Source organism: Hemiscyllium ocellatum, chromosome 31, assembly GCF_020745735.1.
Source record: "Hemiscyllium ocellatum isolate sHemOce1 chromosome 31, sHemOce1.pat.X.cur, whole genome shotgun sequence".
In the NCBI taxonomy this organism is placed as follows: Eukaryota; Metazoa; Chordata; class Chondrichthyes; order Orectolobiformes; family Hemiscylliidae; genus Hemiscyllium; species Hemiscyllium ocellatum.
In genome coordinates, this window is record NC_083431.1 from 27285467 (window position 1) to 27312951 (window position 27485).

General features: G+C 39.3%; 1 protein-coding gene across 1 annotated transcript in view; it reads right to left on the reverse strand.

Annotated features, from left to right (window-relative positions):
• LOC132830467 (protein ABHD15-like) overlaps positions 1–11773 on the reverse strand; it is a 42057-nt gene extending 30284 nt beyond the window's left edge. Inside the window, exon 1 of the mRNA XM_060848209.1 lies at positions 11100–11773. Coding sequence (XP_060704192.1) covers positions 11100–11552 — 453 coding nt within the window. The 5' untranslated portion in view covers positions 11553–11773. The remainder of the gene's footprint in view (positions 1–11099) is intronic.
• Between the last annotated feature and the right edge of the window lie 15712 nt (positions 11774–27485).

The window sequence follows — 27485 nt, forward strand, 5'->3', positions numbered from 1 at the left end:
CACCTCTTGACATTCAATGGTGTTACCATCACTATCAATATCCTGGGGGTTACCATTGGTGAACATCTCAACTGGACTCACCACATAAACACAGTAGTTGCAAGAGCAGGTCAGAGGCTAGGAATATTGCGGAGAGTAAAGCTTTACCCAAAGCTTGTCCACCATCTACAAGGAACAGTCAAACATATGGTGGAATATTCCCCACTTGCCTGGATGGATGCAGCTCCAACTGCACTCAAGAAGCTTAATGCCATCCAGGACAAAGCAGCCTACTTGTTTAGCGCCACATCCACTTCCTCCAGCACCAATGCTCAGTAGCAGCAGTGCATATTATCTGCAAGATGAGTGCAGAAATTCACAAAAGATCCTTAGATAGCACCTTCCAAACCCATAGCCACTTCCATCCAGAAGGACAAGGGTAGCAGATATGGGGGAACACCGCCACCTTTAAGTTCCCCTCCTAGCCACCATCCTGACATGGAAATATATCACTGTTCCTTCACTGTCACTGGGTCAAAGTCTTGGAATTCCCTCCCCAAGTCCATTGTGGGTCAACCTACAGCATGTGGACTCAGCAGTTCAAGAAGGCAGTTCACCACCACACTTCTCAAGGGCAATTAGGGATAGGCAATGAATGCTGGCCTGTTAGTGTGTCCGATGTCCCACGAGTGAATAAAAAACCCCACAAAGAATGGCGGATTCAGCGGTAGCAGTGATGTAAGACCACTCAGATACAAGCTGAATAACACTAACACAAAAGGAGAATCATAGCAAAGAGAGGTGAGGGTAGAGATTAAACCAGAAGACAAGAATTTGGGAGCTATAACAGAATCCTAAAGAATGGTCAACCTTTTTTTAGATGCAACTCAAAAATTCCATTATGTAATGAACTAATGAAAGAAAAAATGGGGGAAAAGCTATCAGGAGGAAGGCATTCTATTAGATGTAACCAACTTCAGCCCAGAAATGAATGAGTCGACAACTAAAACAATCAATTGTGGCATGTTGAACCATGGATGCTTGTCCACAGTCTGTGGAGTGGATTGGTAAAAATCTTACCTTGATTCTATGAATAAAATGGACCAAAGTAAGGTTAAGAAATTTGAAAGTTCTACTGTTTCAGGTTTTGGGAAGACAACATGTTGAAATCACTGAATGTAGTGGTGATTCCCTGTAACATAGGTGGAGCCAACTATTTTAACAATCCAGATTGCATAACAAGTGAAATATCCTTACAATTGACCCTTTATTATTGTAAAAGCTCATCTGGTCATTAAAGGGAAGGAAATCTGCCATTTGTACCTGGTCCAGCCTACATGTAAATCCAGATCTGCAGCAATGTCACCCAGTTCAAGCACCATAAGGGGTGAACAACAAACACTCACACCCCATGGAATAATAAAAAAAAAGCCAACTATAATAAAGGCTCAAATGAAACAGACATGGGACAAAAAAAGACTATTGTGTTTGAAAAACCAATGGATTTTCAATTTTCAAAATCCAGACCTTATTGTATTCCTTTAAGAAGATACAATAAAAACAATAACTAACTATCATTAGAGAAGAGCACTGGGGAAACCAGTAGGGCTATAGACCAGAAAATCCTCTCGACCTGATAGGTTACATTACAACAAAGATATATTCAGTGAAGAAGAAAGATTCTAAGGAGGGGGTGAGCCAACCAAGGTCTATCATTAATATAAAAATTAACAGCAAGAGCTTATTTAAATCCATAAAAAGGAAGAGAGAGGCTAATGTGAATATTGGCCTGTTAGAGAATGAGGCTGGTGAAATCATAATCAGGAACCAGAAAGTGGTGGAGGAATTGAGTAAACACTTTTTATCAGTCTTCATGGTAGAAGATACTACAGCATTCTAAAAGTGATAAATAATCAATGTACAAAAAAGGGGATTGAAATCAACACAATAAATACCATGAGAGAAAAAGTACTAGGGAAACTATAAGGGCTAAAAGTTGATAAGTTCCCTGGATCTGATGAGTTGGAGCTGAAAATGTGTTGCTGGTCAAAGCACAGCAGGCCAGGCAGCATCTCAGGAATAGGGAATTCGACGTTTCGAGCATAAGCCCTTCATCAGGAATGAGAGAGAGTAGCCAAGCAGGCTAAGATAAAAGGTAGGGAGGACGGACTTGGGGGAGGGGCGATGGAGGTGGGATAGGTGGAAGGAGGTCAAGGTGAGGGTGATAGGCCGGAGTGGGGTGGGGGCGGAGAGGTCAGGAAGGAGATTGCAGGTTAGGAGGGCGGTGCTGAGTTGAGGGAACCGACTGAGACAAGGTGGGGGGAGGGGAAATGAGGAAACTGGAGAAATCTGAATTCATACCTTGTGGTTGGAGGGTTCCCAGGCGGAAGATGAGGCGCTCCTCCTCCAGCCGTCGTGTTGTTATGTTCTGCCGGTGGAGGAGTCCAAGGACCTGCATGTCCTCGGTGGAGTGGGAGGGAGAGTTAAAGTGTTGAGCCACGGGGTGATTGGGTTGGTTGGTCTGGGCGGCCCAGAGGTGTCCTCTGAAGCGTTCCGCAAGTAAGCGGCCTGTCTCCCCAATATAGAGGAGGCCACATCGGGTGCAGCGGATGCAATAGATGATGTGTGTGGAGGTACAGGTGAACTTGTGGCGGATATGGAAGGATCCCTTGGGGCCTTGGAGGGAAGTGAGTGTGGAGGTGTGGGCGCAAGTTTTACATTTCCTGCGATTGAAGGGGAAAGTGCCGGGGGTGGAGGTTGGGTTGGTGGGGGGTGTGGATCTGACGAGGGAGTCACGAAGGGAGTGGTCCTTGCGGAACGCTGATAGGGGAGGGGAGGGAAATATATCCTTGGTGGTGGGGTCCATTTGGAGGTGGCGGAAATGACGGCGGATGATACGTTGTATGCGGAGGTTGGTGGGGTGGTAGGTGAGAACCAGTGGGGTTCTGTCTTGGTGGCGGTTGGAGGAGCGGGGCTCAAGGGCAGAGGAGCGGGAAGTGGAGGAGATGCGGTGGAGGGCATCGTCGATCACGTCTGAGGGGAATCTGCTGTCCTTGAAGAAGGAGGCCATCTGGGCTGTGCGGTGTTGGAATTGGTCCTCCTGGGAGCAGATGCGGCGGAGACGAAGGAATTGGGAATATGGGATAGAGTTTTTGCTGGGGGCAGGGTGGGAGGAGGTGTAGTCCAGGTAGCTGTGGGAGTCAGTCGGTTACTATCTGATGAGTTGGATCCTAGCATATTAAAGGAAGTAGCTACAAGATAATGGATTTACTGCTAATAGCCTCCCAAGAGTCCTCAGAATCTTGAAACATCCCAGAGGACTGAAAAACTGCCAATTTAATACTCTTATTCAGAAAGGGAGGAAACAAAACAAAATGAATTATAGGCCAGTTAGCTTAGCATCTATTCTTGGGCAAATATTAGAGCCTATTATAAATGATTTAATTGCATAATTTCATCAGGCAGCATCAGAATAATTTCTTGAAGGAGAAATCATGCCTGTCAAATTAATTAAAATTCTTTGAGGAGCTAATGGGCAGAATAGATAATGGCCAACCAGTCAATGTAATATAATCTGTATTTCCAAAAGGTGATTGATAAGGTACCATACATTAGTCTACTTAATAAGAGATCATGATATTGGGAGTTATATATTAGCATGAACACAGGATTGATAAATAATAGAAAACAGAGAGTTGGGATAACAGGGCCATTTTCAGGAGGCAAAGCTCTAACTAGTAGATCAATGCTGGGGACACAACAATTCACAATTATATTAATGACTTGGAAAGTAAATGTATTATGGCCAGGTTTGAACATGACACTAAAATAAATGGGAAGGCAAGTGGTGAGGATGACACAAAAAAAAGATAGATATAGCTAGGTTAAATGAGTGGAAATGCTGAACAATATTTAAATGCAGCAAGGCTGCAGAAAACTGCAGCACAGAAGGATTTAGGGTTGTTCATTCATGAATCAAGAAAAGCTAACATACAATTTCAGTGCTAACAGGGAAGGAAAATGGAATGTTAGCCTTTACTTTGAAGGGAGTGGAGTGTAGACAAAGGGATGCCTCACCAGAACCATATAAACTATTAGTTAGAACATACCCAGAATACTGAGAGTAGCTTTGTTCCCCACATCCAATGAAATATATATTGGCATTGCAGGCAGTCCAGAGAAGGCTCGTTAAATTGTCCTTGGATATGAAGGGAGTTTCTTATGAGGATAATTGAGTAAATTGGGCTGGTACTCATTGGAGTTTAGAAGAATGAGAGGCTACTTTATTGAAATATTGAGAATTCTAAGGAGGCTGGACAGGATTGATGCTGAGAGTTTGTTTCCCCTTGTGCAACAGTCTAGGACTAGATTCCATGTAATTCTATACAGTCTCAGTGTAAGGAGTCAACAATTTAAGACAAGGATGAGGAGGTTGTTTTATTCTCTCAGAGGTTACTGGGTCATTAGTTCTATTCAAAACTGAGATAGGCAGATTTTTTAAATCTCTAAAGCAATAAAGAGTTATGGGCAAAAGGAAATAAAAGTTGAAAATAATCAAATCAGCTATTATCTCATTGAAGCAGGTGAGATGGGCTGAATGGCCTACTTCTATGCTGCGGCCTTACGGTCTAAAAAGGCAAGTAACATAAGACAAGTTCTCAAATGGCCCTAGAACTGATCATGGTCTGAGGAAAAGATCATGGATTGGCGAAAGGAACTCAGATCATAGAAGGGAAATCCAGATTGAGGATTGCAAGGTCAGCAGGAGACACAGTTTAATAAGAATAAGGACTATAGAATCGGTCAGAAATACCACAAAAAAGAAAAAGATCATAGATTGAGAAGTGTTAGTGGCTAATAACTAGGTCGATAAGTTGATAAAGGATGCTAAACAAAAAGAATTGGGAAGTTGGAAATAATTTGGTTTATGCACAAGGCATCAGATAGCCAGTTTGATCTCACAGTTAATGCCTTCTGATGATACATATAAATCTAAAGCCAGATTATTTGCCAAAAGACCTGTGGTGATCAAAATATTAGAGTCAATTTTGCCAGATCAGAAAAAATAGGCCTGAAGAGTTTCTTAGCCCTTTTAGCAACATATTTTAGGATGCAAATCAAATGATATAAAATCTGCATTTTGGCAAGGAGAAACATTTGAAAGGAAAGTATTTTTACAGCCATCTAAAGAAATTTGGTGATTAGAAGTGGAATTACTGGAAATTAAACAAGTAATTTTGAGTTGTATGATGTATGAAGGATGTGGAATTTCTAAATTGAGTCTATCCTACTGAAAGGGATTGCATTCAGTTAATAGCAGATGCAGTGATGTTTTATTGTTATCACAACAAGAAACTAGTAGGCATCTTTATGATACACGTTGCTAATTGTGAGGAGATTCTGCAGAATTTGAGAACTCTGTGATAGACACAATATGAAGGAGTTTAAGACTGGTAGTCAAGCTTCAGGGAACGTTAAATATATAGATGTTGAGTAGATTAACTTTGAGTGACTTGGAATCAACAATCTTGCTTTGTACAGTCCAATTCCATCCCAATAAATAGAACCAGGTCCTCTGAAAGAGAATTTTGCATCCAGGGTACAAACAAGTCAGTTAAGAGACTTAGTTAGTCAGTTGAATTGATTGCATGCTATGATGATACCCAAAGCCAGTAAGGGCTTAGTGGAACTCAATACCATGCTAAAACATGTCATAGGTAAGGAGGCTCTAAGAGTAAATAAAATGCTGAAGAAATTAAGTTTAGGGAACTATGTATCCAAATTTCCGGTCTTGGATGATCCAAAAGATATGAAGTTAGTCATTTTTAGCAATATTTCATATGGCAATCTTCCAGATCATTACTCCTCTATGGCAAATTTTATCATGTTCTTGGTGTGAGACAATAAACAATGTTTTCCATTGATCTTAGAAGTCAAGAAAATTGAGAGGGGTGTTAAAGGTATCTTGGCTGATACAACACTGGCATGAGTGGAAACAATAGAAGTGGGGCTGTGTTTTCCAATATTATGAAGGTAATCTTACAAAAGGAGCAATTTGAGAAAATAATTGGCCATAGAATGTTATGTAGACAATAGTTCTCTGAATTATATCGAATTCCTGCAGAACTCCATTGTAAACAGCCTTCCAACCGCAATGATACTGGTTGACCATTTTCCTTTGCTGCCTACTACCTCAATAGGAAGGACTTGGAGGGTTATGGGCCAGGTGCTGGCAGGTGGGACTAGATTGGGTTGGAATATTTGGCTGGCATGGACGAGTTGGACCGAAGGGTCTGTTTCCGTGCTGTACATCTCTATGATTCTATGACTCTAAGCCAAATTTGTATTCAACTTTGTCACATTTTCTTACAACCCATGAGTTTTATTTTTTTCTGACCAGTTAACTCTGCTTTTCTCTCTACAGATGGTCCTTTGTCTGCTATTTCCAATAGATTAGATTTTTTTTTTAGATTAGACTTACAGTGTGGAAACAGGCCCTTCGGCCCAACAAGTCCACACCGACCCGCCGAAGCGCAACCCACCCATACCCCTACATTTCCCCCTTACCTAACACTACGGGCAATTTAGCATGGCCAATTCACCTGACCCGCACATCTTTGTGACTGTGGGAGGAAACCGGAGCACCCGGAGGAAACCCACGCAGACACGGGGAGAACGTGCAAACTCCACACAGTCAGTCGCCTGAGTCGGGAATTGAACCCGGGTCTACAGGCGCTGTGAGGCAGCAGTGCTAACCACTGTGCCTTTTCAAAAATAAAATAGATTCTATTTTATTTTAAGCTTTATGCACTTTTAAGAAAGGTATTCTTGGATTATGAGCATTACAAGCAAGGCTTGCATTTATTATACATCCTACCTGCCGTGAGAAAATTGTGTTGAGTTGCCATTTTGAATCGCTGCACTCAATGTCTGCAGTAGTTTGACACACAAGGTTAAGAATCAATAGCATTAGGGATGGGTAGAGGAGGCCCAGTAAATTATATTGTTAAACTTATTAATATCTTTATTTAAGATTAAGAAGAAACAGATGATGGGTATTGATTGTCTAAGTACATAAATATTGGGAAGCACTTGTCACACTGAGTAAGAATGGAAGGTTTCAGCCCTTGAAAGGTGTTAGTGAGCCAGTTGAGCTGTTAGCTGGAGTCTAACAGTTTTTTGATCATGTCCAAAAGGAAAGCACACAACACCAGGTTATAGTCCAACAGATTTATTTGGAAACGCTAGCTTTTGAAACACCGCTCCTTGATCCCGCTCTGAAAGCTTGTGCTTCCAAATAAACCTGTTGGACAATAACCTGGTGTTGTATGATTTTTAACTTTGTCCCCCCAAATCCAACACCAGTACCTCTAAGTCAAAAGGAAAGTATTATAAAAAGCAACAATCCCAATCAATTCAGAAAATAAATCATTACACTGTCAGTTCTGTTACAGTGCATGTTTCTTTAACACAAATTGGCTTCAATGTGATTGAAAAATTTAGATCATTCTCTGTAGAATGCAAACTTTCCTTATTTGTATTAGCTATAACGTGATTCCGGCTCTGTTAGTTTAAATTGCGTGGATATTGCATGATTTTCTTATAACTCGCAATCATATGAAAATGGAGCTATTGTATTATATCAGAACTGACTGTATTTTAACTGCATGTCCCTGCCAAGGTGGAAATATGAAAAGGAAGATGTGAGCTCAATTCTGATATCAGTCCCCTTAATGTATGGAGTTGTCCAAATTTGTAAGGTTTATCTGAAAATTAAAATTAATTTTTGAGGTCACAGTTTGTTTTCATAACAAATCACACTTAAGTACAATTTGCATCTACAGTTAAGGCACCTCATACCATAAACAATGACAGAGTTCAACAATATCTGAGTATTGCCAGTTACATATTCTGCATTAGGCAGGGATCTGAATCTGGCCGTTTGTGTGGATTTGATACAAATCATAGTAATTTACAACTGCTGTGAAGTTGCATACCTGATGCATAGACTTCTAATAGTGGTTTACTTTCTGCTCTGTCAGGGTGAGGACATCATACAGTTTAGCAAATATTGCTTATTAAAATAACCAATTTATGGCAGCAGAGGTCAATTTCAGGAATTTGTAATCTGTGTACTTATTCAGCTGAGTTCCTATCAAACAAACTTCGACTCTGGTTCCATGTTGAGTTAGCTGCCTGCTTGTTCTCTTTCTTAGCACAGGGACTCTGAACAGTAACTAAGTTTTATTGAAAGATGAGGACTTCCTTCCAAAAGTACAAAGCAATTTATGTATTTACAAATTTCTTTGAAACATCAGTCAATATAAGATTTTGCTTTTTCTACCTGGCATCAAAACCAGTGATTATCACTTGCTGACTTTCTCCAGCAATTTCAAGTTTTGTTTCAGATCTCCACCATCCACAGTTACTTGTTGCATTCACTATTAGTTTATTTACACAGATATAACCACTCTTCAATTATAAATTCTTGTCAATTATCAAGCCAAGTAGCAGTGTCCAATAATGAGTTAGAAATTGGTGATAATATTAAGCTGAATCACATCAGTTGAATTTGAAGAAATGTTTTTATGTGTAGGCTTCTTTAATGTGCAATAGAGAAAATAATTGATTGGCAACACGTTAAAAGGAACATTGTGGATTCTTAACTTTTCACCTAAGTTTTTCTTGTTTTTTTTACTGATGCAGTTAACGTTCAACAAATGCTTCTAGCTAAGCTGACAGATGTAATAATCTTATTGACCATTTCTGCACTCCTTTCAAACAGGAGTGCAGTGCAACTGCTGGAATGTGCATCTGGGGCCTGCTCACCTTTTCATCCAATAAGATGGCTTTCCTCCATTTAATCATGAACTATGTGACTATTTAGTAAATTTCAAACTGAACACTTGGGAGATATCTCTCCAAGTAAAGTGGATGAGATGCTTTGTGATTCAACCATGATGCAAGATATTGGTTTTAACTTCAGGTACGGATAACATCAAACAATCAGCACAGGTTGATGGATTAGTGTTGAGGTGGCTTTAGATGGGGCTGTAGACATAAGGTATGTGAGCTATCTTGGTTTTAACTTTAATTCTCAGAATGAATGGTTAGAAGCCAGAGAGAAAAAAAACAAACAGAAAAATGTCTAACAATCACAAAGCAGCGCTATGCAGGAGCCACCTACTAGCATATGGTTTCTCCATTATGCCACTGTTCAATTGCATTTTTGTCTCCATTACCTTACCTGGAAATTGATCATTGCCTGTGGGAAGTGGAACTTCTTGACATTTGTAAAAAAAAAAATTGTCTGTTGGTAGTTTAAACTGAAGTCATCCTTGCTTAATGTTGTTATTTAATTTGAGTAACTTTCCAGGTTTAGTATTCCTTATTTCCTTTACTTCTGTACCTCTCAGGTGCCCTTTTCTGAAGACTGATATTCTTAGATGTTCTTTCGCAGCTGAGTTCTTTGACAGGAAAGGCTGGACTCAAATGCTTCTGACAGGGGGCATTTAGAAAAGACACACCCCATGCCGAACTTTCTGTCCATCACATTTAATGGTCAGCAATTCACAGTCACACGTCTGATGTATATTGTTACCAACAACCCACTGGGTTGCTGAGGTGGAAGAATCAGTAATATAACTCTTTCTGTATTTTCTTCAAGGATTAAACATCTCTCTTGTGCCCTGAAGAGTTCACAGGTCTCAAATGCCTTCTGGCAAAGAAAATATTCCAAAGACCAATTTACTTCGAATTATAGCTGTTTCCTGACCAATCTATTCACAGATGCTGTTACACATTTCTGGAGCAATTGAGACTTGAACCTTCTGGTCCAGAGGTAGGGACATTACCACTATCCTCTTAACTGTACTCTGCTGTTTTGAGACAAATAGTCCAGTAATCGGTAATTGTTGCTGTCCATGAAGTGGACAAGGTGGATGGCAGAGCAGAGTAAGGTAGCAGTTATTCTCACACTGTTGTCATCTCATTTGGATTCGGAGAAGCCAGTCTGCGGGATCCGTTTGTCAGAATGAGTTCGAACCCTTTATCTATGCAGGAGACGTTCAAACTAATCGTCTAAAAGTCTGACATAAGGGAATTGAATTTTAGCAATGCAAACAGAAACCGGCTCGTCAATACCCAATCCTCCAGAATCTTAGTTTAAACAGCCCTGTTAAAAAGAAAATCTAACCGACTTGAAAGCAGAACAAGAAAGTGAGCATCTTATCCCACGGATACAGCCTGTCAGCGGGATTTGTGCAGTGTTTAAACAGAGAGATGTCAGACACAGACCGCTCTCCTGGGAGCAACATCAAGTTTCGTTTGCTATTCATTCGGATTCTAAGCACCGAGTTTCGATAAGCTTTTTTTTTAACCACTGTGCTGTTCAAAACCATGAGCGCCACACTTCCTCCGCGGTGACAGATTCATACATTCGCGGAAGACTGATCTCCAAAACAAAACTGCATAAAATCTGATCTGGGGTCATTGGGAGTTTAGGGGAATGGGATGGGCAGTAGGGAGAATGAACCATATTTCTGTCCTCTTCTCCTCCCCCTCCCCCAGGTGAACGTTTATTCGAGGCCTTTTCCTGAACGTCAGGGTAAAGATTGTGGTCAGCTGCAATTTTGCAATGAAGCTGCTCTCTGTCATGTTCTAAAGCAGGTTGACTGAAGGGCTCGGGGCAAACCTGAACGAGACACTGCTGGTCCTCAGCAACTCGAAACACGGCGCACCAGTGTTACTTCTTACCGCCATACCACAGGAAAAGCCGGCTATTCGGCCCATCATGCCTCTACTGGCTCAGAGGCTGCCAATCAGCCGCTGCAACCCCAATACGTGGCTGAGTTCTCTCTAGGTATTGAGGAGACGGGGGTGGAGTGGGGTGGGTGCGGGAGAAGGGAAAGGAGGGGACAAGGGAGACGGGGGGGGGGGGGCGGTGTGGAAGAAAGGAGAGAGAAAGGGGAGAGGGGGAGAGATGGGAGAGAAAGTGGGAGAAGGGGGGAGAAGAGAGGCGGGGAGAGAGCGGGAGAAGGGAGAGAGAGTGGGAGAGGGGAGGGAGAGAAAGGAGACAGCAAGGGGAGAAGGGATAACAACGTTTTTAGCTGGACTCTCACCTCGACCACGTTCCTGGTGATCTTGCCGAAGGAGTTGGGGATGATGAGGACGATGGGCGCCGGCGAGTTGCTGGAGGCTCTTCTCCTGCCCGATGAGGCGGGCACTGCCCAGTCCAGTGCCACCAGCCCCTCGTCGGCCAACTGCAGGTAATCCCGGACGAAGTGGACGGCGGTGCCCGGCGGCCAGACCACATTCCAGACGGTCTGCAGGTGAGGCAGTTTGCTCCAGACCCCGCGGCACGGCGCCCCCGCGCTGAAGCTCAGGCAGCTCCTGAGCAGGTACTTGGCCAGGGCGGAGGGCTTGTGGACTAGCCTCGGCACATCGCTGTCCCCCGGGCTCGGGGCTCCCTTCAGCAGACACCTCTCGGTCAAACTCCATCCGAAATACAGCCTGGCCACCAGGTACAGCACGGCCAGGAACACAATGCCCACTGTGGGAGTCCACCATGGCATTGCCAAGCAGTTCCCCAAACGACAGCAAAACAAATCAAGCGGCAATAACAACTCAGTGGGTCCGTTCCAATCGTGTTAGACAGCACAGCAACTGCTAGCAGCTCTGAATGCTAGCTTTACAAAGCAGACTCTCTCAGTCACTGAAACGACTGAACTGTGAGACACCAGAACACTGTTTACTAATGTGCGCCGCTTCAGACCATCAAAGACACTGAAAAGGATAAACCCTTTTACATGCCCTCTCCCCTCCACCTCCCCGTTCAGCCGTCAGAAAGGAAGTTGATGTGATCGCATCGTCTTCCTATTCAACGCTGAGCATCTCGTCCCTTCACATTTTAAAAAAAAACTTCTCGCCTTGTTGTCGTCAAATCATCACATTCGCAGCTCCCAGGAGCTCTTACTTCATCCCCCCCCCCCCCGCCTTTACACACTGTCTTCACATACTTCGTATCAGCAAGCTTAAAAAAAACGCAACCGTTCAGGCTACCCCCTGGTTATGTAACCTCTGACTGTGGTTCAGCGTTTTAAGGAGGCAAATATTAATTCTGCGGCTAAAACCTATGACAGTACCAGCTTCTTAGTGCTTCACATTCTCCTCCTCATAGGGATAGGGAAGTCTGTCTTTTGCTGAACTTCGGCATTTTGATTGAACCAAGCCCTGTTCTACAGACATTCCACTCCATCATCCTCTTGGCTGCCAGCTGTGGTGAGAGTTACTTGGTCAGGTGCTGCCCTGTACAGAGCTTGACCCTATGGTTCTCATCCACAGAAAATAGTTCTGAGATGGAGTCACTATCAGGAATGTTAACTCTGATTTCTCTCCACCCATGCTGCCAGATCTGCTGAGCTTTTCCACCAGTTTTGTTTTTGTTTCTGATTTCCAGCATTCACAGTTATATCATTTTTAATTTTGTAACCTTATGACCTTGAGGAAAAATTATCATAAAATGGGATAACAATCAACACACACAAACACTGGTAATAAGTTTAAGAAGGCAAAGGTTTCCATCTCTTAAATATCCTTGATCTCTTATATCCTGCTCCCTTATATACATTTCCGTTAATGTCTTGGCAGTTGGTTGAAGACAAGATGAATGTGACTTCCAAGTGGCTGTTCATCACCATTTCTCCTCACATTCTCTGTGACCATATATTTCTAAACCTCAGCAATCACGAGAATTCCAATTGAAATTCCCTCTTCAGACCTTTCAGTCATTTTCCTCCCACCACTTCATCTCAGCAAACCCTTTGTATCCACATTGAAGCTGTTCCGTCTCTCTCCTCCTGCAATGGTTCTAGACTGCCTCCCCATTCCTTCTCCAATCCCAGGTTAAGCCCATTTCCTCCAAGAAGCCAATTGTTTCCTTTAATATAACTCCTGGCTGCTTAACATCCTCCTTCTCCACACAATGCTCATGGCCATTGTCAAGCTGCTACATTGAGCACTGTCCTATCTCTTTGATGGAACCAAAGGGTAATTGTGTTTATTTTTTTGCAGAGAGAAAGTATAAGAAATAGCTTACCCTTTGCACAATGATGTGATAGTTAATATGTGAGTCATTCAAAGAAAAATGGCTAAAATACTGTAATTGCAACAGAAAGAGAGGGAAAGCAGTTCAAATGAGAGAATCCATAATAAGCAGAAAGCGAGTTGCAAAGACTTTGTTTTCTATTTTTGCCTGAACAGTTCTATAGCTGAAAATGAGCAACCATTATTAATGTCTATTGTTGTTTTATATGATCAGGTAATGAAAGTTAATAAACTACACATCAAAAGGATGCAAACAATACATGTTCAAACTTTTCTAAATGGCGATTAATACTTAGTAAGGAATAATGGGTTCTTATTTAACCGAATCACACTGCTGTATCCACAAAGGCTTGAGTGATCTATGGATCATGGTTGAACAATGAAGTTAACGTATAACCTTTAATTTTGTTTCACCAGTTCATTATTTAAAAATGTATATTCTGTTTTTATAAAAAGCAAGCAATGTTAATGGATGCATAGTGATGCTCTTATAAATTGGAATTTTTGTTGTGAAATAACTCCAGAATATATTTTTGCGGCAGAGCATAATGAGTATTATTTTTCAGATCAAAAAGCAAATTTGTCAGGTAAATCCAAATCTATTAATTATTATGAAAAATATGTTTCTGTGCAAAGGTGACTGTACAGGAAATATTGTGTAAAGCAACATTATTGCCATTAGATGGACCCTAGGGTGTGATAATGAATTTATTTGGGTGAAACCATGGCAATATTTCAAAATCATGGGATAAGCAGAAGTTTTATTGTTTGTGTGAAGTACAGAATTTTGGAATATATGGTTTATTATCTGTGGCCCATGATTACATAACTCATGAGGCCAGATTCATAAAGGCATTATTTATTTTACATGATACTGCTATCTAACAGATATTCTATGTCACTTTTGAGATAAAATATATTTGAGGAATTAATGTCAGGAATTTAAGTAATTTTAGGTTGTCACAAATATAGGTTTTCTTGCATGTACAGCTTATAAGAGGCTGGGGCATAACAAACTTCATAATGTCGTGGAAAGTAATCCAAAACCAACAATATAAAAAAAGAATTTTTTAAAAATATGCTGTGAAAAAAGGATTGAAATAAACAGATGTTAAAGTTAAAAGCAAAAGCCACATACTGTGGATGCTGTAAATCTGAAATAGAAACAGAAAATGTTGGGAACATGCCTCTCTTACCTCCAGACAAAATTATTCCAATGCACTTCTGGCTGGCCTTCTACATTCTATTCTCCATAAACATGTTGTCATCCAGAACACTGTTGACCATGTCCTTGTTTATGCCAAATCTCATGTGTCCTTTGCCCTGTACTTGCTGTCGTACACTAGATAATCAAGAAATGCCTTGATTCTAATGATCTCATCCTTGTTTTCAAGTTATTCCATGGTCTCACCTCTTATCTCTCAAATTTCCTCCACCTGTACAACCGTTACCCCAGAGATACCTGGCATCTTGAGCATCTCCAATCACTGTGTTATTGATAACTGTTCTATTCTGCTGAGGTCCTTAGTCATTAAATTCTCTCTCTAAATCTCCCTTCCTCTCTTTGATCATATTCCCCAGTACTACTGTAGGAGGCTTAGCATCAAATTTTGCTTCATAACTCTCTTGTGAAGTTATTGGGATTAACTCGCTTGGAAAACCGAACTATTTGCTTGAGGCGCTACATAAACATATATTATTGTTTTATAAACACTCATTAGGTTAGGCAGTATATATGAGCAGGGAATAAAGGTTAATTGATCATTTTGATGACATTCCAACAAATCTGGAGTTGTTTTTCTGAAAAAAGGAAAAACAGTCAAGTTTGCTCTAGTCTTGATGATAGCTTAGTGAAGGCATAATGGCTAGAAAAGAAAGACACCAGTCTGCAGCCCACATGTTTGGCAAAACAAATGATCTTTTTGAGGAGTCCAGCATAAAATCTTTCTGCTGAAATATTTTTGCTGATGATACAAAACCTGAAAACATTGTAAGCTGTGAACAGGATAGCAGGAAACTTCAAAAGAATATAGACAAGTCAGTGGAGTGGGCAGGCAAATGGCAAGTGATGTTTAATGTGGAGAAATGTAAAGTGATGCATTTTGGCACAAAGAACATGTGAAACCAGTGTAAACTAAAGGGTGCACAGAAGCAGAGACCTGGTTATTATAGTTAAGTTACTAAAGGTAATGATGCTGCATCCTCGGCTTTATTAATAGGGATGTTGAGTAAAAGGGCAGGGAGGATGTGCTGAACCTGTATGAGACACTGATTAGACATTAGCTGGAGTATTGTGTACAATTTCAGGTGTCATAATTTAGGAAGGAGAGAATTTTATGAATGTATTGGTGAGAATCCAGCAGAGGTTTACGGAAATGATTCTAGATCTGAGAAACTTCTGTTAGTTGATAGGTAGGAGAAGTTGGGACTCTTCGTCTTGGAGAGGACATTTGATCAAAGTTTTCAAAATCATCAGGGTGATAGGCAGAGTAGATGAGGAGAAACTGTTCTCTCACATCAAAGGATCAAGACTGAGAGGTCACAGATACAAGATAATTTGCCAAAGAGAAAATTGTGATATGAGAAAAATACTTTTCCCTAAGGGAGGTGTTAGGGTAATGAATGTAACTGGAAAAGCACAGTTGGTCAGGCAGCATCTGAGGAACAGGAGAGTCGAAGATTTGAGCCTAAGCTCTTCATCATAAATGAGAGCTTACGCTTGAAACATCGATTCTCCTGCTCTTAGGATGCTGCCCTGTCTGGCTGTGCTTTTCAAACAATTTTGTCCATATTACCTGAGATTTACAATTAGCTTCAATCCTAGGGGGTTTTTAAATGATCTGGGAAGACTGAAACAAATTTGATTTCACACTTGAATTGCAATCAATGTAATCCTTACTGTTGGTGATATTCAATTGAGAGCATTAATCATTCTTGCTGGCTTATGAAAACATTCGTTTAACATGAAAATTTGGTCTTTCTGTCTATCTCCTACTCAGTAAGGCAATGTAGAATGATTGGTGCTATTTCTTGCATTTTTTTCAGTTTAGTCCGCAGCAAAGATCATGCACAAGGGGCCTGGCGATGGGTGAAAATTGCAGTATGTCTCTGGAAGGAGTTCCTCAGCTTTGGGAAGAAGGGGCTGAGGAGGCAGTGACTGTCACATGGCAGACATCGGAGAATCTACTTTGTAGTTACCATAATTGTACATGTCTCCCTTCTTGGATAAAGCCACAATCACAGTGTACCCAACATGCACCAGCATATGCTCTTCTTCTCTGATGAGGGATATGACATTGTGCAGCCATGGCAAGAGCATATCTTCACAATGTTTCAACAAGGATTCTATCTGCTCCAGAAGGTTTGTTGTATTTTAGCTGCTGGATGACCTTTTCAACAACTTTTATGACCCACAAAAGCCTTTAACTTTGTCAGTTGTCAAGTATATTCCTCAAATTTGGCTGCATTCAGAAATTCGTCATCGTTGTCTGCTTACTCCATGACAATGTGCAACAAGTGATCCTCACCAATGGCACCACCACAAGCCCTGCTAAGACACACACAATTGCACCATTTCTCTTCTCCATTTGCCTTGTTGCAATTCTATATCTCTCCAATAACAAATTACCTGCAGGCAAGGGATAATCTAAACAATAGACAGAAAACTGTTCACACTGTGCTGCCTCCAATCCAAAGCCAAAACCAGTCCAACTCTGTCTTAGAGCTTAAGTACATAGAAACCCTTATGCATGCATTCATTCAGAAATTGAACTCTGGGTCAGTGTAGATTCCTTCTTCAAAGCAAATGAGAAAATGGGCCTTTACTAAACAGATGGAAAACTTAGGTCCTTTTCCAGCAGTTCCCACAGCAAAACCTTTCTTCCCATTGATTAAGATTAAAAGTAAGATCCTGAAAAATATAGACCATTGTTCATACTTTGGGAGCTCATCTAACAGAGATTATAAAATCCATCATCATCTCTATGTGCCACCTCAGACTTTGGCCAACTGAGACAAAACTAAGATTGGGCTTTGCAGGGAAACAATGATCCCCTGCTTCTATGTGCTTTGGAGAATAAAAGGCAACCTACAGCTGGCACCTCAACGCACCCTGGAAGCAAAGCCAACTGTACCTTCACAAGACACTCAAAATTCAGCATCACAAAAGGTATCCAACTGTAGCAGCATCTCCCGATCCAGTTTGGCCACATTTGAAACATCAATCACTCAAAAACAGCTTGGCTGGACAGAACATGACTTTCATATACTTGACACCAGATCCATGAAGCCCCTACTCTTCTTAGAACTCATGGTCACTGGAGTATATTCCCAGAAGGATAGTGGAAATGTTTAGGGACATCCTCAGAGCATCTCTGAAGAGGTCAAAACGTGCCCTCTGACTCATAGGAAATCCTGTCTAATGACTAACAATATTGGAGTATGGTCATTTGAGTGGCACCAAATGTGTTGAGTAACCTCACCAGGAAAATGTATTGGAGTAAGTGCAAACACCTCCAAACAACCCATCTACCCAACTCTTCAAATATCACTGTGCCACATATAACAGCGGCTCCATATCATGCAGTGGACTTAGCAACAGTCTCAAAACCCATCAATCTGGAATGGAAGCAGATCACCTTGATCCCCAAGTTTCAGCCAACTTCCCTAAGTAAAAGTTATTTGAAATCCAACACATTAAGTTTTCAAATAAATAATTGTAACATCTTTGAAATGTTAAATTAATATTTTATTGTCAAGCATTTTACTGTTAATAATGTTCAGCTAGATTTAGATTGATACATGTTTAATTCAATATTAACATTTTGTTCCAATAAATTATGGCCATATTCCATCCTTTCATATGTTTGAAAATGATTTTATTGATTATCAAAATGAGAAATATCAATGCTAGGAAATGAGGGATTTTCCACATAAAACTCACACTATCAACATCAGCCACTGCTAGATCAGATTTGGTGAAAATTTGATTGAAAAATATTCACACTATTCAACCCAAAAATGTTTGTTTGTCTCAATCATTGACGAATAAGAGCCTCCTGGGCATTAATATTCCACTATGATGTTTCCATTTCCAAAGTGATTATCGCTGTGCTTTTTTGAGTTGGATTGTCACTTTAGTGCTGTGTGTAGCCATTATGGACTTGTTTGCTTGTTAGGTTGCCAGCAGCATAAAGTAAAAATAAAGTAAGGTCATATATTTAATGAGGGGGAGGGGGGAGGGGTTGTGGAGGTGGTGGTGGTGGTGGTGGTCAATTGAATAGGCGTATTCAAGTAATGAAAAGAAGAGGAAGATGGCAAATAATTAGGGAGACTAAGGGTTCAAATACATAATTGTTTGAAAGTGTGAGCACAGTTATATAGAGTTATGAAAAAGGGTAATAGTATTTTGCATGCAATAAATGGAGACATAATGTACTAGAGAAAAGTAATGAGGATAACATTGGAGTAGGCAATAATTCAACATATTTAGATCCAATATAGTTTTGGGAGCTCCATTTCATTTATTACAAATGTCTTCAGGATAAAAAGAGGAGGAGTATAAAGTACTTGAACTAATTCCACTGGAGCAGAGGGGTTACAAGGAAATTTAATGGAGATTTTTAAATAAAGACCTTTAACAGGATATATGGAAAAGGAAGAATTTTTAAAATTTGCAATTGTAGTATATAGTTCTTTAACTAATGACATCAGAAAATTCTTCTGGCCAATCCATTACTCTTGAAATATCAAAACATTAACACAAAATCTGTATATTACAACATCCAGAAAAAAAACACAAAATTAATGTTTAAAAAAAATCAAAGAACTACAGATGCTTAATTATCTGAAATAAAAACAGAAATTGTTGGAGGAACTCAGCAGTTCTGGCAGCATCTCTAGAGGGAATGCAGAGTTAACGGTTAACGTTTTGGGTCCAGAGAAGCTTCTACAGAACGAATGAAGATAAATGGACAGTTACTTTATTTAGTTGCATTATAGGTGCCGAAAGGGCTACAGGGAGAACTGATCTTCTCTGAATATCATTATAATATTTTTATATCCCCCTGAAAATTCAGTAAAGAAGGACCTTAGTTAATACCTTTTCTGAAATATGGCATCTCTGGCAAGGTAGTATTCAATACTGTATCAAAGTGTCAGTCAAGATTATGCAGTTAATCCTGGTTCAAAGGTGAGAGTGACACCATGAAGCCAGGATATGACTGGGAGATTCCTTAAAGAGATAACACAATGATCTTGATAGATTTGTGGCAGAGACGTACATGCAAAAATGAAGTTCCTTCACACAACAGGTATGGCAATAGTTTAGGAACTGATCCAAGCTTTTTGACAAGTTCACAATGATGGGTCATCAATGTGATATTGTCTTCAAGAAAGTGATGAAATGAATGTAAGAGATTTTGTTTTTACACAGAGTGGGGAGCAGAAGATAGAACTTTTTTTCCAAAGGGAATGGTTAAGACAAAAACAATTGCATCTTAAGGAAACAGCACATAAATATTTACAGCAGAGAAGTTATTGAGTGAAGAGGATAAATCAGGGTTCAGTTTAGGATTGATCTAGTTAAGAATCGGAACAGATATGTTTGGGATGGACTAAGTTAAATATCACACAACACTACGTTGTCGTCCAACATGTTTACTGGAAGGTACAAGCTTTTAGAGCGTTGCTTCTTTATCATGATTTGGAGATGCTGGTGTTGGACTGGGGTGTATAAAGTTCAAAATCACACAACACTGGGTTATAGTCCAACAAGTTTAATTGGAAGCATACTAGCTTTCAGAGCGACGCTCCTTCATCAGGTGATAGTGGAGGGCTCGATCGTAATGCAGAATTTATAGCAAAAATTTACAGTGTGATGTAACTGAAATTATACATTGAAAAATTGATTGTCTGTGAAGCCTTTCATCTGTTAGAATACAGTGATAGTCACTGTATTCTAACAGATGAAAGGCTTCACAGACAATCAATTTTTCAATGTATAATTTCAGTTACATCACACTGTAAATTTTTGCTATAAATTCTGTGTTACGATCGAGCCCTCCACCATCACCTGATGAAGGAGCATCGCTCTGAAAGCTAGTGTGCTTCCAATTAAACCTGTTGGACTATAACCTGGTGTTGTGTGATTTTTAACTTTGCTTCTTTATCAGGTGGCTATCTGACGAAGGAGCAGCGCTCCAAAAGCTTTTACTTTCAAATAAACCTGTTGGACTGTAACCTGGTGTTGTGTGATTTTTAACTTGGTCCAGCTCAATTCAACATCGGCACCTCTACATCATGTTTGGGATGAACAGTTGACTTTAGATCCATGATTCCCTGGCCTTCCAGCGCTGAAAGTTTTCTTGCTAGAATAAGTGATTGATATTGATTACTATGATAATCAACAATTCCAATTTCATTATATAGAGTGGTCACAGATATTTCTTCTGGGGGAGCACAAACAACCTGAGCGTATGGTCCATATTAGTATTTACATCAAAGATAGAAAGGTGGGGATGTAGTCCTGCAATTGGAATTTAGTGTGTTTTGTATAAAATTGATAAGCAGGAGTCTAAATTAGTAATCTCTGGATTACTCCCAGTGTCATATGCAAGTGATTACAGAAATAGGAAGATAAAGACAAGTAAATGTGTGACTGGAATGATGGTGTGGAGGGGGAGGGCTTTAGATCCTTGGTAGATTGGGACTAGCTATGGGGGAGATGGCACCTGCACAATCTAGATGACATCCTTGTGAAGTATTTTGTTAGTGCTATGAGGGAGACTTTAAACTTATTCAGTAGAGATGTGGGAACCAGGGGAGAATATTAGAAGGTAATACTAGTCGGATGAAATGCACAGAGAGGCAAATGGCACTAAAGTAGAGAATAGTAATTTAATGGGTGAAGTTAGAATAAAGAGAAAGAAATTAAAGCTAAATCATACTGTATACATATGAAAACACAGAGTACATTTAATAAGATTAGGGAGTTACAGGCAGGATTTTCTTGTAGGATTATGATGTAGTAGTATTAACAGTGACCTGACTTAAGGAAGACTGGATCTGGGTGTTTAGTATTCCTGGTTAGAAGATATTCAGAAAAGATTCGAAAGAAAGAAAAAGAGGGTGGAGCCATTAAGTGGGAGTATTGCATTACTGGGAAAAAAGAATGTTTTAGAGAACACAAGGAAAGAATCAATTCAGCTTGAGCTAAGGAATAGGAAGGCTGCAATTTCATTGTTCAGTGTAATACATACACCACCAGCTTGTGGGAAGAATAGAGAAAAACAAATCAAGAAAATTATAGAGACTATAATAGTCTATAAACGTTGTAGACTAATTGTGATGGAGAATTTTATATATTCAAGTATAGACTGAGATAGTGGTAGTGTAAAATACAGTGAGGGACAAGTGTTCCTAGATGTGTTCAGGAGAATTTTCTATGCATCCAGTTCAACAAGAAAGGAGACACTGGGAGACCTGGATCTTTGAATGAGGTGGGCTAAGTAGTACAGCTGACAGAGAAATAGCATTTAGGGGACAGTGATTATTATATTACAAAGTTTAAGATGATGGTAGAAAATGACGTTGGTCAATCCAGAGTTAACTGGCAGGAAGCACACTTCAATGGGGCAAGATTGGGATGGACTGGATAGACTGCAACCAAAGCTTAATGAGAGAAACAGTAGCTGAACAATTAACTACCTTCAAAGAGGACATGGTTTTGGAATTGTTGAGGTATGTTCCCTCAAAAAGAAAATTCAGGACAAACAAATTCAGACCTCCATTTCTGACAGAAAAAATAGAAAATACGTTAAAAGAAGAAAGTATGCCCAGGACGATGTCAGGTTGCAAATACTGTTGATTACCAAATTGAATATAAAATTTTCAGAAGGAAAGTGAAAAAGCAAATATGAATAGCAAAGAGGGATTTTTGGAAAAAATGCATTCCCAAAGTCTCCTCTGAATACATAAGTTGTAAACATATGGCAAAAGGAGGAGTAGAGCCAATTAAGCATCAAAAGAGGCATGGTTGAGGTGTTAAATTAATTCTTTGAATCTTTGTAAATTAATTAATTTGTCATCCATATTGGATGAGGAAATTCAGTTACTGGAAGGGTTTTAAATTGATGAGGAAGATGTATAGTTTAGGTTGCCAGTAACTAAAGTTGACAAGCCATTGGCACCAGATGAGATGCATGCAGAGATATTAAAGGAAGTGAAAATAGTAATTGCAGAGGCACTGGTAATCATCTTTCAGACTTCTCTGGATTTGGGAATGGTGCTGAAAGATCAGAGAAGTGCAAACATTATACCCTTGTTCAAACAGAGTTGTAAATAGAGTTGCAGCAGTTGGAGATGCTTCAAGAAATAATTAATCATGATCAAATTAATAATCACGAAAAGATGTAGCTTATTTGGAAGAGTCAGCATAGATTTGTTAAGGAATAAACATGTCTAACTAACTTGCTGAGGTTTTTAAAGATGTAGTAGAGACAGTTGATTTGATGTATGTGGACAGCAAGGCTGTTGATTTGATGTATGTGGACTTCAAGAAGATATTCAGTATAGTGCCACACAAAAGACTTGTGAGGAAACTAATAGGTTATGGAATAAAAAAGAGTATCAACATGGATACAAAATTGGCTGATGAGTTGGAAATACAGAGGAATGCGTAATGGATATTTTCAGGCTGGGAGAAAGTTTGTCATGGAAATTCCCAGATGTTAGTATTTGTTACTTTATGTATATAAATTATTTAGATTTTGCTGTGCGTGGGACAGTTGCAAAGTTTGTGGATGACTGCAAGCTTCAGAAAAGGTTAAACAGTGACGAAGGCAGTGTAGAATTTCAAAAAGACATTGACACATTGGTGGAGTTGGCAGATGGGTGGTAGATGAAGTTCAATCCAGGCAAGTGTAAAGTGATGTACTTTGGAACAAAGAACATGGAAAAACCATATAAAACATAGAGTACTAAAGGGTGTACAGGAGCAGAGAGCTGTATGTGTACATAAATCAAGACAAGTAGAGAGAACTGTTAACAAAGCATATACATATTTAAGCTTCACAAAAGGGAGCAAAATTTAGATAAACAAGGAGGATATGATGAATTTACATAAAACATCAATTAGACCTCAGTGGGAATGTTACATACAGTCTCAGCTGTAATTTTAGGAAGGATGTGAATGAATTGAGAAAGTACAGAAAAGGTTTACAAAAATATTCCTGGGAGGAAATATTTCAGTTAAAAGGATTGATTTTAGAATTGGGATCATTTTTCTTAGAGAGGAGACCACTGATAGGTGATTTGACAGAAGTTTTCAAAATCACGAGGCATCTGGACAGATCGTATTTGGAGAAATTGTTCCCATTTACAAATGGATGGAGAACCAAAGGGCACTGTTTTAGAGTTTTGCAAAAAAAAATGCACCTCTTTTTCACACAGCGAGTAGTTAGGACATGAGGTAGTAGTTGGAAATTCACTGCTTGGAATTGAGGTGGAAGCAGTTTCAGTTGAAGGATATTGGGTGTGTACTTAAATTGAAACAATGTACAGGGTTATAGGGAAAAGGTAAGAGAGTTGTCACAAAATTGAAACACCCTGAGGGCCAATGCAGACCCAATGGGCCAAGTGGACTCCTGCACTGTAACAATTCTGTGATATCATGTGTTCATCTGGATCATCAAAGGAAAATGGACAAACATTGGTTTTTATTCATTTAGCAATTTCTACATTCCTGTGACACAATAGACTGAAAGACCTCCTTCTGTGCATCAGCACTAGAAGTTCTATTGTGACAAACCAAACATTTTGGCCTAATGCCATCACAGTCAGCAAACAGAGACTTTCATCCAAGTTGCCAACACAGGATTCGAAGCCAGTTTCCAGGGTTACTAATCCAGTGCATCATCCCACCATCAAAATTATCATATTTTATTATAGTAGCATACTATTTTAGCAATTGTTCTGTTTGATTGTGGGTGAATCCTGGAAAAATCACTTCTATTGATCTAATATTTAAATCTGTGTGTAATGTCACAACATTTGCTTACACTTTTATGCATACTTACATGCATCTACACTTGTGTCCATTTTATTGTGGTTCTGTAGTTCCATATTTTCTAGTACTCATAATGCATTTACATCAAATTTGACTAGAAGTTACTACAGGCAACAAAAGAAACATGAAAAAACAGTTCAATTTAGTTATTCTGCCATTTTGTCTATCTTCTTATTGTTACTAAGAGTGATATTGACAATTAAATAGGATTTACCATAAGTAAATGAATTGGAATGGTTTAAAAGATTGAGTTCCATGAAACTGCAGGGTAATATCTTGTTGATTTGATGCGGTGATGCTTATTTAATTCTTTCAATCAAAACATAAAACTGAAATGTGCTTTCCCTGTTGTGTCAGCTTGGAGAAAGTGTGGACAGCAGATGCTGGAGATCAGAGTCAGGCAGCATTCGAGGAGCAGGAGAATCAACATTTCAGGCATAACTCTTCATCAGGAATGACTCACTCCTGATGAAGGGTTTATGCCTGAAATGTCGATTCTCCTGCTCCTTGGATGCTGCTGGACCTGCTGTGCTTTTCCAGCAAGACACTCTTAACTCTTTCCATGTTGTGTGTTTGATACGTATCGCCAGCTATGGCTTTCTTATCTGTAAAGTAAATGTACTTAAGTGTAATAATTTTCCCAAAATTATTTTCTGTAAATAGATGAAATTGGCGAATGTTAATTGGTGAATGTAAAATGAAACAAAATATAAATGTAAATGTGTCCAACCTGCAATCTTTGTCACTTACCTGGGATCCTGGTTTTGCTCCCTTCCAATTTTTAATGGACTAGGGCCAGATTTTGTCATGACTTCCCAGATAGTCACCAAATCGACCTTTATCAAGAAGATCCTGTTTCCACACTGTTAGTAATCTAATCTAATCTAATCAAGGTAGGTCTTTGGAACTTACAATGCAGACTTTGAGCAGAACACAAGACCATCTTGTAAATTCTGTCTTAGAAAATCTGATGGATTGAAGTTTTCATGTTGTTTCTGGGAGCTGACTATAACATTTATGCATTCTTGATCCCTAGGTTTCAGGGCAGAACAAAATGGGTAGACATCGTGTGTATAAATTCGAGTGACAACTGATGGAACTCATGCAATTAATTCACAGTTCAATATCTCATGATAATCTGTCATATAGTTTGAAAAATAATGACATATATACGTCAATAACAAACACAACAATCTCTGGAAAAGCTCAGTGGGACCGGCAGCCTCTGTGAAGAAAAATTAGAGTTAATGTTTTGGGTCCAGTGACCCTTCCTTAGACATCGTCCATGTGTTGTGACAAAGAGTGATATTAATGTTCATTATGTTGCTGTGTCTGTGAGAAAACTGTATCCTATGTTGTACAGAGAATAACAAATGACTGGCAATGAATGATAAGGCAGCAATGTAAACAATCTGTGTGGTTAATGTCATGAACCAGCTGAATCACTTAAAATAGTGCATACGGCACAGCTTCCAATTATAAATTTGAATAATATTTAATTAATGTTTTGTCTGTTTCTACTGCATCTTCTATTGTATAAATCATATCAACAGCATTGACAAAAAAACAAAAATTGACTTATTGATCCAATTCCTCCTTCTCTAACCAAAGTTGTTGAGCAACAATGAGAGACAGAGACTGGAGGAAGAGAGGAGCTGAAGTAGTTTGTCAAATCAGTACAAAACAGGAATTCTTGGTATTTGTCATAAAGATTATGGACTTTGAAATATTTGGTCCACCCACGTAATGAGTGTTTTGGACCAAGTGTGTTGTAGCACTATAAATAATAGCTTACTTCTTATTTTCGTATTTAAATATTTACACATATTGTTGGTTTTCAGAATTAGTTAAAAGTCACTTAGGCTACAGGTGTGTACCAAAAGCATTTCCTCAGACTACTGAGAAAAGCCATTGAAGAGAAACACTTCTTTTAAAACCAACAAATATAATTATAAATATTAGCTTCTTTTTGTATGAATTAGTCCAGGTGGTTTGATCTGGTTCATTACCTTATCAGTTAATAATAACCATGATGGATGCAGTAAAACATTTATGGGAGACAGTTAGGTATCTGGCATATGCATTAAACCATATTTAAGCATCTTCAAATCTTCTACATCAGTACAAAGTGCATACTATTTCTCCACTGACAAAACACTTAATTAGTCCAAAGAGATTAGATGCAGGTTGACAGAGCCAGGTTTAGGGACCCCAAAATGTGCACAGTGGTGCTGATTTTGTTTAAAATGTTAAAGCTCTGCAGTTTAAAAGTATAAAGCTACTAAAAGTACAAAGTTTCCATATACTTACATTTGAAGCTGAGTAGGTAGAAGCCAATTCCAAGGAAAGTGCTGCATTTGTAGCATCTATCAGTGAGTCAGATTGGCTAAGTCACTTATGAACAATGTCATTAGTGTATTGTAGACATGCCAATTTCTCAACTATCATGAGCAGATTTGTCATTTTGGTGTTACATCAAGATCAAAGAAATCCGAGTCGAACCTACCCCTCCCATAAAGAGTCACAAGATGACTTCAGTGTTCACTGAATGTAAAACTGAAATGATGTCTGGTGAACATGACAGTTCATTGTAATATTATGAAAATATTCTTAATCATGGCATGGAAATATACCATATCCTACCGAGTGATGGCTTTAACAGTTGATGGTATGGATTTTATGTAGTAGCTGTTTACCTCTCGCTGAAGCACAATAATGATTTTCATTAATCTCCAATTGTAAAACTGCATGTTTTCATATTTAGCCTCCATATAATAGAATCAAGTTTCCACTTGTTTACGTCAGCAATGTCAGTGTAATTAATGCAGTTTTAGCTGAAGGAGAGCAAAATAATTTAGGTTGTTGGTAATGACTGGCTTATGCTCAAAGTCAGTTATATTTGTGTTTTTATTTAACCTATTTTTCTAATCAACCTGTTCAGAGATGTTATTACAGACCTGTTGAGCAGTGGGACTTGAACCCACTCTTGGTCTATGGGGTAGCGACACTACCTTTGTGCCACAAGAGGGCTCTATATTGTGTCTTCCACTAAATCAAAATTCATTTCACCTGGTTCGGATCTTGACTACAAAATGGGCCATTTCCCCAGATCAAACTGTAAGTATCCACTAATTACATTTATTAGGGAAGGCTCTTCAAATTCTGTTTATTGTCTTAGATGCACAGGGATTAGCAGGCATTTTTAGGAAGTGCTTTTCATTTTAAAAGCATAAAAGTTAGTGAGAAACACATTAGTAAAACCTATGTAGCTATGAGATGGGCTTGGTTTTTAAAAAGTATTTTCCAATGGTTTTAGATTACTTACACACAGATGCAT